The following is an 18,286-nucleotide window of genomic DNA, read 5'->3' as shown; positions in this document are numbered from 1 at the left end:
AACTTGGTCTAAGCATGGCCAGAGGCTAAAGCCATACACTTGAGCCATCTCGTTGGCCTCCTCCTGGGGCTTTTAAAGGAAGAAGTGCAGATCCGATCCATCCGCTTCTCAAACGCAGTCTTCCTAGCTTGCTTGGCTCACCTCTGGCTGGAGACACAACCACAGAGCTTCTTCCTTTAAGGCTTGAGGACTGGAGGGAGCAGAGGAAGCAGGTGGTCCTCTAGCGCAGGGGTTCTCAACCTTCCCAAGGCTGGAGCCCTTTAATACAGTTCCTCATGTTGTGGTAGCCTCTAACCATAAAATTATTTTGTTGCTATTTCATAAATATAATCCTGGCATTGTTATAAATTGCAATGTAAATATCTGTGCTTTCTGATAGTCTTGGGCAACCTTTGTGAAAGGGTTTTTGGATCCTGGAGGGTTCGAGACCCACATATTTAGAGCAGCTGTCCCTTTCCTTTGACTTAAAGTAGGGTGTCTGTCACTGCCGGGTCCTGAAGGCAGAAGAGTCCCAAGGTTTGAGCCCTGCTATCACCGCACTGTTTTTTTTTTTTTTTTTTTTGGTTCTTTTTTTCGGAGCTGGGGACCGAACCCAGGGCCTTGCGCTTCCTAGGCAAGCGCTCTACCACTGAGCTAAATCCCCAGCCCCCACCGCACTGTTTTTAATGCCTTCGGTTAAAGACAAGTATCTTGGGATCCTTTTCTACTTAGTCTGGCCGCTGGAAATGCCCGCTGGATGAAGGCGTGCAGACCCTAGCTTGGGAACTGTGAACTGCATGCCACCCCCAAACTGCCTGCACAGTCCCTTCAGCAGCCAGCACACCTCTGCTGTAGTCCGCAGAATACCAGAAATCTGTTTTCTCCCCACCCCTTAAGGGAGAGAGGTCACATTATCTTATCCCACCCCTACAATAACGGTCCAGAGCCAACCTCAATCAATATGGAGCCCCTGTGACCTTCATCTTGTTTCAAGGATGAGTGTATGACTTTAGTACACCAATTTTGAGTAATTTGTAAAAACCTAGTAAGTGATGAGGAAGGACCTGACCTCTCTGTGGGGAGGCTCTGCCCAGGCCTCTTCAGCCCTACTCACGGGTGCACCACCTCGGCTCCCTGCCGGGGAGACCTGGAAATGCTCAGCTGCTCACGCCCCCTTCGTTCATTCGACCCTTGCGGCGCGAGGCAAGCCGCCCACCAGACTGCTGCTGGCATTCAAGGGGTTAACTCAGGAACAGCCCAGGTGGAGGTCGAGGCCCTTAACCCCCCACTACCTCCACACCTTCCGGCTACAGAGGCCGCAGAGGCCACTGAAATCGTAAAGACTGCGGTAGCTCTTTGTCTACCTGCTCTGGGCGTTAAAGAGCCCGCTGGCAGCCTGCTTCGCTGGGGCTCGGGACAGAAGTCAGCGACAGAGAAATTGGGCTCTGTCGCTTTAAGTACAGCTGGAGCCGTAAGTACTAGGCCGGCTGTGCAGAAAAAAGGGAGCAGAGGGCCGAGGACCGGTGCGGCGTCCGCCCCTCCGCGTGGTCCGCGGCTCTTACGATTTGGGGTGCCCGCCGCGTACCAGGTGAAGGCTGTTTCGTGTATATTTGGTGCTCATCTACTGAATGGCTGACTGAGCCAGGGAAGATGCTTCATCTGCCCCTGCCCAGGTCGGGAAGAACAGCGAATTTTCCCCGCAGGTAAGCCCTAGAGTCGGTTTAGGGCATCCCCACTAGCAGGGCTCCCAGGTCCTCTGCATCTGCAGCCTCGGGGCAGTGGCGTGGGGTCCGCAAGGAGGAGGATCTTGGCTGGGCTACTCTGCCAGAGCAAGGAGTGCCAGCACCTCAGTGCATCTGGCTCCCCCTTCCCCTCCCGCCCTGTTTGGCTTGCTGCTGTTTGGGGCTGCGGGTTTGGAGAGGTATGGAAAGAGGATCCTGGAGGGAGAGTCCGGGAGACCTGGACGAATTCAGACAATAGCACAAGTTGATTGAACTCAGGTCTGTGATTTGCAGCATCGGAGGCTGCAAAGCTGGGTCAGGGTCCTCAGGGACCAGGGCGGGTGTCTGGAGAGAGCCTATGGCTCTGGCCACTCAGCCAAGGTTACCCCTAACTCTGGGCTTTAAATCCGGAAAGAAGGTAATGGGAGATCTAAAGATAAGACTTGGGGGAAAGGAGGGGCGTTGAATTTGTGACCCTATAGCTGCCTGGATCCTTTGGAATGGGACTGTGCCCTGGGGACTGGTAAAAAATAAGAGTCCTTAAGGAGGTGCATTGTGAGGTACAGCCCTCTTCTATAAATATGAGGATGAGAGAGGAGGCTGAAACTACAAAGTGGAAATGACCACAGGTCCACCACCCAAAGTCCCCGGAGCTAGCTTAGGAAGTGCTCCAAACTGAGAGAAGTGGCCCTTTACTGCGGCCAGTGCTGGGACTTTCCGGGTTTCCTGGGAGCTTATCTTAGGCTATCATCCCAAGATCTACACTGGTTTCCCTCAGGGGGTGTTGAGGGGGTTGACCCGGAGAACCTTGTTGTAGGTGCAGTGGCCACACCCACTGCGCCTGCTTCCCTACCGCTCCCTTGGGGAGCCCAGACTTGCCCCCTAGAGACAGGCTCCTGCTTCCGCGTGTTTCCTTGGAGGGAGCTCCCAAGTTGTAGCTCTGCTTCAAACCGAGGGTAGGGTAAAAGCAAAAAACTGGCCAATGCTCAGGAAGGGAGGCCTGTTTCCTTCTGCAGAGCTGTAGACACAGGTCCCAAAACTTTTTGGTCCCTAACCATAGCACACAGGCTGCAGCGGTGCGAAAGCCTGCAGAATGTATTGACTGATCGTTCCTGCGACTGGCGACTGACGAGGCTGTTCATGGAGACTAGATCCACTTAGGGCCCTCCTGGGATTCTTTGGGTAAGACTTTCAGCTAAGCTACAGTTCAATTCAGTGACTCTTGGAGAAGGTGGAAGGATAGGTGGGTCACAGCCTCCAAACTCTAAAAGCACCACCACCCTAACTAACTAGACTCTACCTGGATTCCACAAGGGGTTGCCACCTTCTGGAGATGTGTTCTTTGCTTCCCCTAAACCCCAGGTGGCCCAAAGCTTCCAAGTGACTCCCAGCATCTGTCACCTCATCTTCCTACACATCCATCCTCTGTAGGTACAAGATTTCTTCTCGGTTGATAGTTTTTCCTGTCCCCTTCTTTGGCCCCATGCCATTCCAGAGAAGTCACTCTGTCCTCAGGGAACCTGGTCTTTGTTGAGCTGAGTGCCCCATCCTGGGGCCACAGCTGTTGAGTACCTGGCTCAGTTTCTGGGCAGGTGTGCTGGGGGTTGGGGGGGATGCGGGACCTGTCTGCCAAAACCCAGAGAACAGAGGTCTCATTACACCTCCCCAGGGATGGGGCTGTGGTTTCCTCTCCATCCAGGCCCAAGATTTGCAGGCTGAATGTGGATTACCATTCACAAAGCACAGAGAGAGGGGATGTTGTAAAGTGTAGGTCGGGCTTGGAATTGCTACACTTCGGTTATAAAGCCTAACTTGCCTGGCTCTGGTCCACAGAGCTGGAGCTTAACCCATCCATGCCTTTGCTCTGAGGACAGCTAGACACTGGAAATGGGGTTTAGCTGAAGCCAGTGGGGGATCAAAGAGATGTTTTCCCTGTGTGTTCCAGCTCCCCTCAAGCCCAGAAGGAGATAGCCCAGCTGAGGCTACAAGGAGAATGACTTAATTGGCCCTCACAGGTTTCATGGCCAGCTTTTGATCTGCTCTCAGCCCCATGCCTCCTTGCCCTATAGCAGATGCCCAGGAAGGCTGTGACTACTACACTGCCTTACACACCCCAAACAATAGGCTCCCCCTGGAGAGAACTATTCCTTCCTCCTCTGTCATTCAAATAGGAAACCTGAAGTCCGAGCTTGGAGCTCCTTCAGCACCTTCCCCCTCCCCTCCCAACCCCCCCTCCCCCCAACATTCCTTCCTAGAAATGGCCTTTAGGTATAGCTGGGGAACAGGTGTAAATAATGCCTATTCACTGCATGCGCTGTGTGCTCACACAACCCACAGAGCCACGGGGCAAGTCCCTGGGACAGAGTTTTGGCTTGGCCCAAATGTAGTCAGTCTCTGCGAGAGGACAGCTACCTGTGAGGGACTGCAAAGCCCAAAGCCAACGAGCTGCTTCTCTTCAGGGGGTTTTATGGGGCTAGACATGCACACCCCAGGCAAACCTCATTCACTGACTTAACCTCCTCCTGCAAGACCTCAGCCCTGGCTGAGAAGGGAGGCCGGAGTCTCCTTCCCTCACTAGTACTTCCCCATACAGGCCAGGGAGTCTCCTCTCCTCACTAGTCCTTTTTGCTCTAGGCTAAGGGCATTTTAGACACCCATTTAATCTTCTTGGTCATGTGGGGTGGTTTTTTTTTTAATTTTTTAAATTTTTATTTATTTTTTTAAAAAGATTTTATTTATTTTACGTATACGAGTACATGGCCACTGCCTTCAGACACACCAGAAGAAGGCATCAGATCCCATTACAGATGGTTGTGAGCCACCATGTGGTTGCGGGGATTTGAACTCAGGACCTCTGGAAGAGTAGTCAGTGCTCTTAACCACTGAGCCATCTCTCCAGCCCCCTTTTACTTTTAATCATCTCGTCTCACAAATGAAAAGAAGAGATGTAAGAGGGTAAGTAGGTATGTCCGAGATCACCCCACCCCAGATGTCACAGTGCAGCAGTACAGGGGCTGCACTAGGTCATCTCACCTAGGTCTATCTTGACCGGAAGCAACTCTAACTACCGTGATTACTGGAGACTTTGTGGCACTAATCCAGGCCCTTGGAGATGCTGAATGCTGAAGGTTCTGAGTTGAGGCTAATTGGAGGCCTCAGCCAGGGCTTTGGGTTAGCCCCAGACTCTGGCAGGAAGGTGGAAGGGGTATTTGTGTACTTGAGGTCAACTGACCTGGTTTGTAAGTCACTCTACTGCTGACCAGCTTTGTGGCGGAACACAGGCTGCATAGCCTCTGCTTCAATTTCTCTCTCTCTGTGAAATGGGTTTAACCCTTACCTACCTTCCTGGGGTGCAGAGAGGACAGTGAGGTAGTGTGGAAGCCAGAGTGCTTTTTCTTTAAACACAAGGGTACCCAGGGCGAGCATGCACCCTCCCACCCACAAGAAGACTCCCAGCTCCTTAGATTGTATTTCTTCCTTTTCTTTTTCTTTAGTTGTTGTTGTTGGTTTTGTTTTGAGACAGAGTTTATTTGTGTAGCTCTGGCTGTCCTAGAGCTCACTCTGTAGACCAGACTGGCCTTGAACTCACAGATATTCATCTGCCTCTGCCTCCTGAGTGCTGGGATTAAAGGCGTGTATCACCATGCCTGGCCTGTTTTTTCCATTTTACCCATCCCCTTCCAGGTTCTAAGGACGGAGCCTATCAGTATAATACTAGTCATCTCACCTAGGTCTATCTTGACCCGAAGCAACTCTAAGTCAGCTCCCTGACTTAGAATCTTTGATTTTCCCTGAAGTTCTTCATTGTCTGCCTTTAGGTTTTTAATAGTCTAGGTTCTGTGCTATTTATAGTATACTTACATTTCAGTGGCAACTTACACAGATATAGCTCTTTTCTTAAAACTCAATCTGTTTTTCAAGCAGAAATATTCACTCCGCATCTACCGTGTGTGATAACTCCTTGCTAACTACTGTGCTGATGCCAGAGAAACAGCTCAACCCCAGAGACCTTCAGATGTCAGGCATGACAGTGGGAATTTAATACTGCATAGCACGGGAGATGTAGACCCTCAGGTTTCAGAAGCTTGTAGTTGTGCAATGAAATCGGACAAGTTCATAGTTGCAGGCCAGGGAGACGGCTCAGTGGGTAAGAACCACTTGCAATGCGGGTTTGACTCCTGGATCCCAAAGCGAAAGGAAAGAATCGGCTTCCAAAAGTTGTCCTGACCAGCACTTGTACTTTATGGTATGCATTCACCTGATATGCATGCATCAGCACTCCCACATAGTATACATACACATACATGCAACAGTGATAAATAAGCATGTAAAAGTCAGTGCATTCACATTAACTGAGAAATGCAAGAGAGAATGGCAGAAGGATGCAGGGTGGTGAGGACCTTTGGAAGGCACACAGGAAGCGGCCATCTTTGGAGGGACCATCCTTGGAATGGCTATGAACGGCTTCATGGCGGGGTACGTGTGTGTGTGTGTGTGTGTGTGTGTGTGTGTGTGTGTGTGTGTGTGTGATTATAACTGTACCTGGAAGAGAGAAATAAGACTTTTCTAGAGAGACATGAATTTATTTTCGAAGAGGGGAGGGTTATGAGGGGGCGTCATCTTCTACACTGTCTGCCTGGGTCCTCCATCAGCGTAGATTCCTTACTTAGACAGATTCAACCTCGGAGGCAGAATCCTTTGAGACTGGTGTCTAATTTTTTCCCATACCCAATCTGAAGAGCTCTGAGCATGATGTGACATACGACATCTGGAAGCCTCACGAAATGCCTCTGGCTCGTTCTTTTGGGGACTAGAGACCAGTGTCATCTCTAGTTAAGTTCAGAGAATAATAAGCTGCCCTTGCCCCTGACATTAAAGCACAGTCAGATAATTCTAATTTCAGGGAGTCCCTGGAAATTCTCAGCTTCTGTGTGCTGCTTTAAACCTTAAAAGGCTCCTGATAACTTGGTTCATCTCAGAGAAAGGAAAAAGAGAATTTGAGATATGATCTCACTCTATAGCCCAGGCTGGCCTCAGACCCGGGATTACTGGCGAGCGCTACCACTGGCTGGGGAGGAAATACTGAAAAAGAAGGAACATCAAAATTCTTTGGCTCCCCTTCCCTCCTTATGTCCATATGCACGCGAATATACAAAAGCCTGGTCACTGGGGTCTTTATGAAATGTTGAGCTCAGTCAAGAAATGATCAGTGCAAACCACGACATTGTAAACAGAAGACATTATAAATTACATTTATAACATATATTATGTATGTATAACTTACAAACTACATTTCCTACTTAGTGTATGACTGCAGGTGCCATTCGCACAGTAGTGGTTGGTAATCAAAGGGAAGGGAACAGGGGGAGAAGTCCACCCGCATGCAATTTGCTGGGGACTGAGCCAGGTACTTTATGAGCCTTATCTTGTTTACTTCTTGACACTACGGGCATTGTGATAGGAGAGGCTGATGGTGATATGATCCTTATTGTTCTCCAAGTATGTGTTCAGGAAGGGAAGGCGTTTGTCTCCTGTCACAGCCTGTAAGTAGTGGAGTAGAAATTCAAACCTAACTCTGACTGGTTCCATGAGCGTTCGTTCCTCTCTGTGATGTGTTAGAGTGAAGGCCTTGCGGCAGAAGTTAGATCCCTTTGGGGATGGTCACTTTCTATTAAAAAGGGGGCTGCTAATGAGATTCCCCAACCTCCTGAGAAGTTGCGCTCCAACAAGTCTATTTATATCTGATTTTTCATATTGGCTCTTGACGTGGTTCTAGTTTGTCCAGTCACAGCTCATAGGGTCTGAGGACCTTTATTCACGTGACATAGGTGTGTCATTTACTAGTGGTGACAACTGGAAACACTGACAGGATTTCTCATGAGAGCTCATGTACCATGCCGGCTTTCAATGTCTGTTCAACCCGCTTTGTATTACATTTGGATCGTGTAATAGACGCTTTCTGATGCTGTGATAAAACACCATGACCAATGCAAACTTAGAAAAGAGTTTATTTGTGCTTACAGTTCCAGAGGAATAAGAGTCTGTCGTGACAGATGAGCATACAATTGTAGAGGAATAGAGTGCATTATGACAGGCAAGCAAGAGCAAGCAGCAGGCATGGCAGCCGGATCAGTTACCTGAGAGCTCACATCCTCAAACATAGCAGATACAGAGGAAAAACTAGAAGTGGCACCAGGCTTTTAATTTCAAAGTCCCTCTCCAGCAAGGCTGTACCATCTGAACCTCCCCCAACAGCAACACCACGTTGGAGGGACCAAGTAATCAAATGGATGAGACTATCAGAGTACCAGAGACACGTCTCGTTCAAACCACCACAGATCTCTTCAGATTGAGCCAAATCCTGTTTGCTGAAGGATGACCGATTCACAAGATGGAAGGAAATCCACCAGCAAGTGGTTATTAATGGCCTACCCCATGTCGAGAATTGTTTAATCATAACAAAGAAAATGAAAGTCCACCTATTTATTCATATCCTCAGTAGAATGAAATTAACCCATAAGGGATTTAAGTGCTGATTTCTGGCATCAGGAATAACAGTAGCTGGAAACTGGAGGCAAGCAAGTCAGAAATATGAAGGAGGGCTGGAGAGATGGCTCAGTGGTTAAGAGCACTGACTGCTCTTCCAGAGGTCCTGAGTTCAAATCCCAGCAACCACGTGGTGGCTCACAACCATCTGTAATGAGATCTGATGCCCTCTTCTGGTGTGTCTGAAGACAGCTACAGTGTACTTACATATAATAAATAAATCTTTTTGTACAAAAAAAGAAATAAGGAATGTTTATGCCCAGGCTAAGGAGCAGTATATTAAGGAGCAACAAGTGTTCAAAGACTTCAGAGAAGTCTGTAGAGAATGTTCTGGAAGAGGGAAGTTTCTGGCATAAAAGAGGGAGAGAAAGCCCTAGGTCCCAGACACACCTTAAAGAGGGTTTATGGGACACTGGGACCAATAGGCAAATGTGTAAAGAACTGGAATCATAAAGTCCTTCCCACTGATGAATTCTCAGTGTTCTCCAGTTCTTGAGACTCTGTGGCAGTTGCCCAGAGCTCTGTGCTCCTATAAACACACAGGCTTTCTGTGTGAGAAAGTGACTTTTCAGGCTTGGAACATTTCCCCACGTTATTTTAAATTCTTTTATAATACTATACTAGATGGTCAGGTTTTCATCCTGGTGATCTGCCCACTGTATGATTTTTAAAAGTAGGGTTTTAACAGCTTTAAAACTGAAGGTTTGGGGGCTGGGGATTTAGCTCAGTGGTAGAGCGCTTACCTAGGAAGCGCAAGGCCCTGGGTTCGGTCCCCAGCTCCGAAAAAAAGAACCAAAAAAAAAAAAAAAAAAAAAAAAAAAAAAAAAAACTGAAGGTTTGGGCCTTTAAGGCAAAAACATACTTGGGATTTACTCTTGGGCATCATAGGTTTCTGAATGTTTTTGCCAGGCTTAGATGGCAGTGGTGTCTCCCCCACACTCCCATCCCCCAACCCCCACCCCCGTACACATTCCAGACCCTGCCTCATACGGACATCTCATGCATTCTAGGTTATCATCCTTGCAATGGTTGTCAGCTCATACGCATACTTGTTAGGGCCATTTATTCTTGGCTTCCTCTAGGACTCAGAGCTCCTCCCTTCAGTGCGCCCGATCCCCACAAATGGGTCCTCTAATATCCGGGCTGCAGATCCCTCCTAGCTTGCATTGAGCTGACCTCAGAGAAAATGGCGAGCTCCCTTTTCTAGGGAAGGTGGCTTGGAATGAGTAGAGCCCACAAAGACCCGGTTCTCAGCAACCAGGAAGCATTTTAAGATGATTGCCTTTGAGCTAACAGGAGCTGCATGTTAATTCATTAATTTTCCTCATGTCACCACTGAGAATCCTCCTCCTCTACTCTTCGAAATTAAATATGGAGGAGGTACAGTAATTGCACCTGTCCTCCCCCCCCCCCCACGTTATTTATAGAAATCACTTTCAACCTATATAGACAATCCTCGTGTTTGCCTTTATAGCCCAGGTCGGTTTCTATCCCGAGGTCCTAGGAAACCCAGGCAAAACTGGTCTGGTGATATGGCTGTGGCTTTATGGATTCTGCTCCTACCTTCAGTTATCACACCAGAGAACACATCGGCTTCCATCAAACTCCACCCCCTGACCTCAAAACCCCAGGGCATGGAAAGAGACCAAGCCTTCCGCTTCAGAAACTTCCCATGAGCCCCCTGCAGGAGGGAGGGTATCATCGCCCATTCATGCACAACTGCTATGGGAGCCCTCCCGCTCTGAGACACCAATTCTGGGAATCTGCACAGAGCTAATCATTATAGAAGTAGCTAGGATTCCCCAGAGTGTCCCAACCTTTGGGGAAAATGTTGCTGCTCCAGAGAATCAGTGAGCCCATAGGAGCGTCCCAAAAGAAGTCCTGGATTTGGTGTCTGGGTTTCAAATACCAATCTGCTTTGGCAAGCCTTGGCTTCGTTCTGTCTTTGTTTTAAATTCATGCTAGCTAATTCTAGCTCATAACATTTCTGCCAGTAAAACAACCCATCCAGATACAATGACAGTGGCCATGACTTCAGCCCAAAGATTCAAGAATAATCATAATATTTATCTCTGTCAGCCTCACACCCGTACCCGCGCCTCTGATCTTTACATCTAGCAGGGACATTCAGAGGTGAGGCAGGGGAAGTATATTGAAAGCAATGGAGGGTGGAACTGGAGCCATGGTTGTCACTCTTGTCATCCTGAAGTATTTTTATGCATGTCCAGGCAGGTAGCATACATACCCCTGTAATCCTAGCACATGGGAGGTGGGGGCAGAAGGATCAGGAGTTCAAGCCCAGCCTAAGCTATATAAGACCATCTCAGAAAAAAAAAAAGTTAAAAATAAAGTTTTTTTTATTCCTTTGGGTTTTTTAAATGAAGAGGAGGAAGAGAAGAAATGGCTTGGGTTGGGGATTTAGCTCAGTGGTAGAGTGCTTGCCTAGCAAGCGCAAGGCCCTGGGTGCAAGGCCCTGGGTTCGGTCCCCAATTCCAGGGGAGAAAAAAAAAAAAAAAAAAGAAATGGCTTGAGCATCGGATGTGGCAGAGCCCCCTGCAGGCATCCACTTGGTCCCCTGTCTCTAGCCAAGCGTCTGCCCAGGAAGCAGGAGCTGCAGAGAGGCTGCTCTGGTCTGCCTGCATCTCTGCTCCTACTGTCACAAGGACTCCTTCCCAAGATTCGGGTGCGTTTCCAAGTCTGTTTATGGCCGCATGTATAATTTAATTATTAAATACAAAGAAAGTCACTTCTTACCAGAACTATTTTTGGGATCCACGGAAACTCTGAAAAAGGCAAATTGCTGAGAAAACTTGATAGGGCGGGGTTGATTAAAGAAAAATTCTTAAAGTTTAGAGGAGATTTAAAAAGTTCTAGAAAGCTATTGCTCTCATATTGTTTTGCATCATTAAAATCCTGTCCCATTTTAAAGCTGACGGTGGTGGGCGCAGCATGTTACGTGGATCTGGGCATGGAGATCTGAGTTGGAAAGGCAGGAGAAACCCCTGTGGGTTCTAAGATTCTGAGCTGCAAGCTCTGAGGTTCGCTGGCGCCTTTCTGTGTAATTTTCTGTACAAGGACTTGTGGCTGTGAGGATTTTACACATAATGAGTGCCCCAGGCTCCTTCCTGGGAAGGACCTCTCTACACTCAAATGCAGAAGAGAGGCAGTCTGTACCAGATGAGCTGCAGTGTTTTCATGTTGAGGGAATGTTCCTGGAGGAGGAGAGGAGAAAGGAGTGGCAGGTGGACCCTGCCAACCAAAGCAGGGTGTTTTACACACTTGAGGTTTTCTGCTCAACACTCAAGAAGGTAAAAGTCACTCCTCTCTAACATGAGTGAGATTGGACAAGTACAAGGTTGGGTCTTCCCTACGGCTTATTTCTCTTCATCTCCCCAAGTGGGATCAGGGGACGTATTTTTAGTGTGTTCATTTTCAAACTCTTTGGAGTGATAATCGTGCAGTTTTATATTTACACACCCCTGACACTTGGCTGACGTTCAGAGCCACCTCCAAGGAGAACTCCACTGGGATAGGACTTTGCTCTCCCAAATCTCCGAAAGGCGGGCAGAAATGTTTGGAGTGCCCGAGAGAGGGTGAAGTGGGAATGACTGGACAGAGCCAGTATTTAACCTGCACCAGAACCTCATAAATGTACAACAGGATGTTTTCTCTTTTTGGTTGTTGCTGCCAGTGGTAAGAAGGAGTCTTCTCCAGAAACAAAACCAGTTTGATTTTGATTAACTTTCTCTTCTTTTAATTTCAGTCTTCCTTCCTCCAGCTTCTTTAAAGATTATGCCAAAAGCTCAGCCTGATTCCCGAAGCCTCAGAACAGATTTTATTCATAGTTGCCCAAGAAAAGCTTGTTAATACCAAAGTAATTTTCTTGCCATTCATTTCCTGTGTTCGCAAGCTTGTTATTTCCCCCCCCCCCCAAGATGTGGATCTTTAGAAAACAAAATCTGATCTCCCTCTTGATCTAAGGAGGTAACATAGGAGTCAGCCTTTGTTTGTTTGAGATTCGGAATCTCACTCCTATAACCCAGGGTGGCCTTGAACTTGTGATCCTCCTGCTTCAGGCTCTGAGTGCTGGGATTCCAGGCATGTGCACTAGCTCTGGCTTTCAGGAGACACTGCGAGAAAGCATCATACTATGACCTCTCAGAAGCAGGGAAGGTGCAGATGTCTCCGCAAGTATCCACCCAGCCAGGGTCTTCTATCCAGCCCACAATGGAGGACATTTTTGGTGCTGAAGTGAGGGTGTTTATACACCCAGAGATCTAATACTACCCTTACCACTGATTGGTTCCACAAGCCAAGACAAATTTTTCAGCCTTCATTGTCATTGTTTGTCCTCCCCCTACCCCTCCCCACTAGGGCTTCCCTGCCAGGTGAGAGTGTGGAGGTTGAGAGAGATTGCACATTTCATTGGACTAGGAAATACATCAGTAAGGACTTTCTACAAATATGCAAATTGCTATTGCGGATATTAGAAGTCAACACCACCTCAGAAATGCTTAGGTCGTCATATTTGTAGGGCACTTCAGGACTTCAAAAGTGATTCTGTGAACTTACATAGAATGTCTGCTTTTCAGAATTGTTTGGTGAATCTGGCGTGCGTAGGTGGGGGTTTAAGAAGTTTAAATCTTTTCAATTTCCTATTATTCTCTACTTCATTCATTCTTTATCTCGTTTGGTATGTTATGCCTGAGGCATCACATGCCTTTTCCCTCCCCTGAACACCTGGTTTCTTTATAAGTTCCTTACTTCATTCACTCCTTGCTTAAGAATTAAGGACACCCCCCTGCCCCCCCCCTTTGTCTCCATCCCTCTCATTGAAAGCTTTTGTCGTAGGTGAGAGATGCGCTTACTTTCACATGCATGGAAAGCCTCTGGTGAAAATGAAGGTCTTTCACAATGCATTAGTGGGGCTTTTGCTCCAACACCAACCTTTGACCCCTGTACACAATGTGCCATTCAGCTGTCCTGTTCTCTCAAGTGAAAACCTTCAGAGCCCTCAACAAAGATATTTCACCAAGAGTAAGCAGTGCATGAACTAATAAATGACTTAAGATAAGAGGGCGGTTGGTTTTGAAATAAAGATGAAGGCCAGAGGTCTATAAAAATTACAATGCCCTCCTGGGCCGGAGCACTGATCTTCCCCTCCCCCCCTTAGCCTGGGCTGAAGACTCAGCTTCCTTGGATTACAGAGACAAGTGAACTTTCTCTTCCACAGAATTTCTTAATGGATTCCTTTGGACAAACCTGCCCAGTTTTCCTCTGTGGGATTGATAACTGAAGAGGAGGGGTCTTAATGGGGGAGGGAGCTGTTGAGAATGCTTCTTGAGGAGTCGTTCCGGACTGTGGCACAAAGAAACAAGAGCTTCCTGAGGAGTTACCTTAGGTAAGGTACTAGGACGATCATGGCTTAGTCTTCATTTTGCTCTTTAGAGATGTAAGAGAAATTTAGGCTTCTGAACAAGCTCTGAATACTTAATTGGAAGGTTGTGTGAGGACAGGGAGGCAGAGAGACAAGGTAGGGGAAAAGGCATAGTTTGGGTTACACACACTTTAAAAAAAAAAAACACCATTTCTGAGGATTGTGTTCTGGGTATTTGCGTCTGCCAGTTTCGCAGAGACAACCAGATTTCCGTGGTGTGAGGACTCCGTTCTTTCACTGTGTCTACCTCACAGTGGTAACTTGCAAATTTTTCCCCCATGAAGCTTTATTTTTGGAGACCACTGTAATTTACATGCTGGGACCTATTATTAACTGCTAGTTTTATGCTGTTATTGGAAATCTTTACATTAGGAAAGAATGTATGGGCTGTGCTTTGGGTGAAGGGAGGCTTAAATTAAAGGTTACCTTGTATCGTAGCACAGATCTGTCTAGGATGTGAGAATGGATGAGAAACCATTTGCTTCCCCCCAACTGAAGAAAATCCTGCTGCTCCCTCATTGACTGTCTTCCCAGAGGAGGAGCACCATGTGTCTAAGGAGAGGTACCTATTTCATGGGGGAAAAAAAGATGATCACGTAATAGTTTTTAAATAGTCTATTTCTGAGCTGATGGAGCATGAATACTGCCCCCTTGTAAGGGCTTCATTGCATATTTTATAAATGTAAAAAGCAGAAGCAGTTGTGCTATATTAAATTTCAGCCCATAATTGAGTAACTAGAGAAGCCTCTATTTAATTAAATCCCACTATCCAGTGTATGACAGGAAAATTTAGTGACCTTCTGTTTGACTGCTGTCTGGGGTTGAAGAGTGGTCAGAGTGTGTCTTTCAGACACACCTCCTAGAGACACATCTCGGGTGATATGCTAACTCGATAGAGAACCTGTAGTGAATCCTTCAAAATGACCGTGCTCAGCTCACACAGTTTTCTGTGAGTAGCAGAAATGTTTCCCCCAGACATGGTGAGGTTTCGGGGTCTTAAGAGGTTCTTTGAGCAGGTCAAGTAATTTTACGAACAGTTATAGCAGAGCCTCCTTCCACCGTGCTGTTTTTTAACCTGTGCTGGGCCACCGGGTAGGAAAACTGTAAAAATACACTGAAGGCTTCTATTTAGTATGTAAATATACTGGGTTATTTATTTACTGATTGTTTGATTCTTTGGTTTTTCTTTTTTTTTTTTTTTTTTTTGGTTCTTTTTTTTCCGGAGCTGGGGACCGAACCCAGGGCCTTGCGCTTCCTAGGTAAGCGCTCTACCACTGAGCTAAATCCCCAGCCCCGATTCTTTGGTTTTTCAAAACAGGGTTTTCTGTGTAGTCCTGGCTGTCCTGGAACTCACTCTATAGACCAGGTTTCTTTGAATGCAGAGATCCTCCTGCCTCTGCCTCAGGAGTGCTGGGATTGAAGGCAGGCACTACCACTCTTTCCTTAGATGGGGCTATTGTTAGTTTAAAGAGGACCCTATGAAGGTGCTGGGCTGACTCTCCCAAGTATAGAAGCTACTGGGTTAAACCATTAGGCAGAATCAGGGCAGGTAAACGTCCAAAGCTAGAACTCATTAGTAAAATGAAGAAAACAGTTAGCAAATATTTTTTTCTGAACTGTCTTCTTTTCTGATGTGTACACTGTAGTTGCCTTGTCTGTTCGGGAAAAGATATTTTCATATGGACACATTGATTTGGAATCAAGTATTGGGGGTTGGGGATTTAGCTCAGTGGTAGAGCGCTTGCCTAGCAAGCTCGAGGCCCTGGGTGTGGTCCTTAGCTCCGAGGGGAAAAAAAGGAGACAAAATAACAAAAAGACCAGAACCGGAATCAATAACTGGAATCTATTGACCAAACCGTTATCCCATACCCTTTGTAGGAAGATACTCTCCTGTCTTGGTTGATAGTGGAATGGGAGAGACTCTTAGCAGAATTAAGATACCCAGCAGATATCTTGGGGCACTGAGGTGCTAGACCTAGCAGGGTAAATGACAACCTTACTTTTCTTATTTTTTTATATTTTTACAACAACACAGAGGCACACTAGTGAGTGAACAGAGAAAGAGGAAAGAGTTGGGATAAGAACAGAACGCCGTCCCTATGTCAGGCAGGCAGAAGAATTTCAAGGCTCGACTGACTGACTGGTTTAGACAGATGTGCCTAAAATGCTCTAATTGGATTAGCATATAATTTAGCATATATTAGCATATACATCTTTGCTAGCCTGCCAAGTTCCAGTGTGTGGAAGGAAGATGGCGTAGTACCAAGCAGAGGAAGTTGAAAGATCTTGGCTAGCAAATGCAGCTGCAAACTTCTTCCTGTGGCTCTCGAGTACTACAACTTCAGGACCCAGCAAAGCACAGACACGGATTTGTCTGCTCTCGCTTCTCTAAGCCTGTGCTCTATGTTAGGATGCTACAGCTTGGGTTATTTCTACTGCACAGGCAACTTGATTTTGTCCTGCTATGGTAACCAGCTTTCTCGAGCCTTGTTCTTGTTGGTTTTGAGACAGGGTCAGGCTGCCTCACCCTGGTGACCCCCCTGGGGTCAGCTCAGGAGGGGCTTCATTACAAGCACGTACCCCAAGTCAACCTTAATTTGATTTTCATGTTGAGGCTGAAGCGCAAGAATCGAGGTGGTGTGACTTGGTGAGATTTGACAACTTACGTGCTCCTCCTATCCGTTCTTTCACGCGGCAAGAGACCCATAAGGCAGAGATTTTAAAGGGAATTCATTTTTTTTTTCTACTTAACTCACAGGGAGTGAGCAGAGCAGCCTTAACCTGAAAAACTTGCCTCATAACTGTTTAAGCTGCTAAGGGGAAGTGTTCTAGGTCGCAGACTGAAGACAGAGGGAAAACAGACAAATGAGAACCCGGAGTGGGTTTATATGGAGGTGAAACTTCAGTCCTCATGTGATTCCCACCCCCTCACGTTTACACAGTCTTTACATAATAATCATATTTCAGACATGAGCAGCATGGCTCCCGAATCCTTCATATTTGCCTTACTAAATCTCCAACAAAGCTACCTTACCACCTCTTTGTATAATTTACGTATCGCTACCAAGTGGCTAGGCGAGGTCCGAGAAGTGTACATCTAGCAATGTTCATGGCTGTGCATGGTTGACCAGTAACACTTTGCCCTTTCTGCACACATACAGGCTGATGATATCCTGGGTTGTAGCCAAGCAGGGAAACCGGCTCCTTAATAATCCCCCAAAATCCCCACTTCCTTGATGTTTGCTTTTAAGTCGGCGTTTTGGATTTTTTTTTTTTTTTTTTTTTTGTCTTCTCTTGATTCCTTATGTCAAAATTCCCTGCATTTTCACCCTGAAGAGAAATTCCTCCTCCAGACCGCATGCATCAGTTTTTAAAGACTTCGGAGGGTGGGGGTTGAAAATGGAACAAAACTAAGCAAGCCCGCCCCACACCCACCCCAGCCAAGCCCAACACCTTTCTTTGTCTGTCTTTGTTGTTGACCAGAAAAGGCTTCTGTCCTGCCCCAACGTTTCCTCCTGTGAAGGCAGGAATAGTAAGCAGGTGTGGTGTAGCGGTCTGTTAAAACATGCTTGCTACAAAAACATCAGTGCTTTGCTTCTGGCTTTTAGCAGCCCACAGCGTCAGCCTTCTGACAAGGAAGCAGTCCCCGTGAGCTCTCCCTGAGAGCTCTCCTCCCTTTTCAGCAGCCTGCACCTGTGGCTTGACTCCCGTCCTCAAGATCCCTGCAGGGAAGGCTCCTTCCAAGCTCCACATTGGATATTGTCTTGATATACAAAGTCCACACTCGTTGTAGTTAATTTCTTTTTCGTTTATCTGGTTGAGGCTTGGTTTGGTTTGTTTGGTTAGTTTATTTATTCACTTTACACCCCAATTTCAGCCCCACCCCCTGTCTTTTTCAGACAGGGTTTCACCATATGGCTCTGGCTGTCCTGGAACTCTATGTAAGACCAGGCTGGCCTCAAATGCACAGAGATCTGCCTGCCTCTGGCTCCCGAGTGCTGGAATTAAAGGTGTGCGCAATCATACCTGGCTGTGTAGTTTATTTCTCAGACCAAATCTTTAATGGAGTCATCAAATGATGTTCTCCAAAACCAGCTGCCAGGTACGTCTGCCACCAATCTGGGAAAATATTTTGGGCTAATTTTCATCCAGTGAGGCAGAAGAATTTTACATTTCCTCTTGAACTGTGGCTCTTAGCAGGATTTCTTCTACACCAGGGAAGGAGTTTCACGTCCACCTCATACAGTAGGAAGTAGACATGGCTTTAACTAACCCACAGCCCCACTCCATGGATCTCTACTTCCTGATACAGAATCATCTCCCACAATCTGGATAAAACGCCTGATTTTGCATCATTGTAAAGTAAACATTATCTTGGAATCAAGAAGACCAATGAGCAATTGCCAGGGGATATTGTTGAGAAGGCAGGGCTCCTGTGATGGGGAAACAGTGGTTGCCAAGTAGACCCCAAAACCTAAGCCTTGGGCAGCCAGCTGATTGACAGCGTTAAGTCTGAGTCCTAATTGAAACCGCTAAAACACTAGGCCGCACCGTTGGCGTTTCTGGTTTGCCTAATCCTAGTGGATGGAGATGCAGATGATCC

The 18,286-nt window shown here is 47.0% G+C and overlaps 1 protein-coding gene and 1 long non-coding RNA gene across 10 annotated transcripts in view; both read left to right on the top strand.

Moving 5' to 3' along the window:
• Nav1 (neuron navigator 1) overlaps positions 1–18,286 on the top strand; it is a 253,346-nt gene that overhangs the window by 173,392 nt on the left and 61,668 nt on the right. For 2 of the 9 annotated variants that reach the window (XM_087581660.1, XM_087581659.1), the window contains exon 1: positions 1,487–1,682. In XM_087581660.1, coding sequence (XP_087437786.1) covers positions 1,630–1,682 — 53 coding nt within the window. In that variant the 5' untranslated portion in view covers positions 1,487–1,629. 9 annotated transcript variants of the gene reach the window in all.
• On the top strand, positions 6,509–10,771 carry LOC148001633 (uncharacterized). Its single transcript, XR_015635964.1, has 2 exons — positions 6,509–8,948; positions 9,082–10,771. It is a non-coding gene; the product is annotated as an uncharacterized LOC148001633 (long non-coding RNA).

This window comes from Rattus norvegicus, chromosome 13 (assembly GCF_021556685.1).
Source record: "Rattus norvegicus strain SHRSP/BbbUtx chromosome 13, alternate assembly SHRSP_T2T, whole genome shotgun sequence".
Taxonomy (NCBI): domain Eukaryota; kingdom Metazoa; phylum Chordata; class Mammalia; order Rodentia; family Muridae; genus Rattus; species Rattus norvegicus.
The sequence above is the reverse complement of the archived record's forward strand: the minus strand, read 5'-3'. Positions and strand labels throughout refer to the sequence as shown.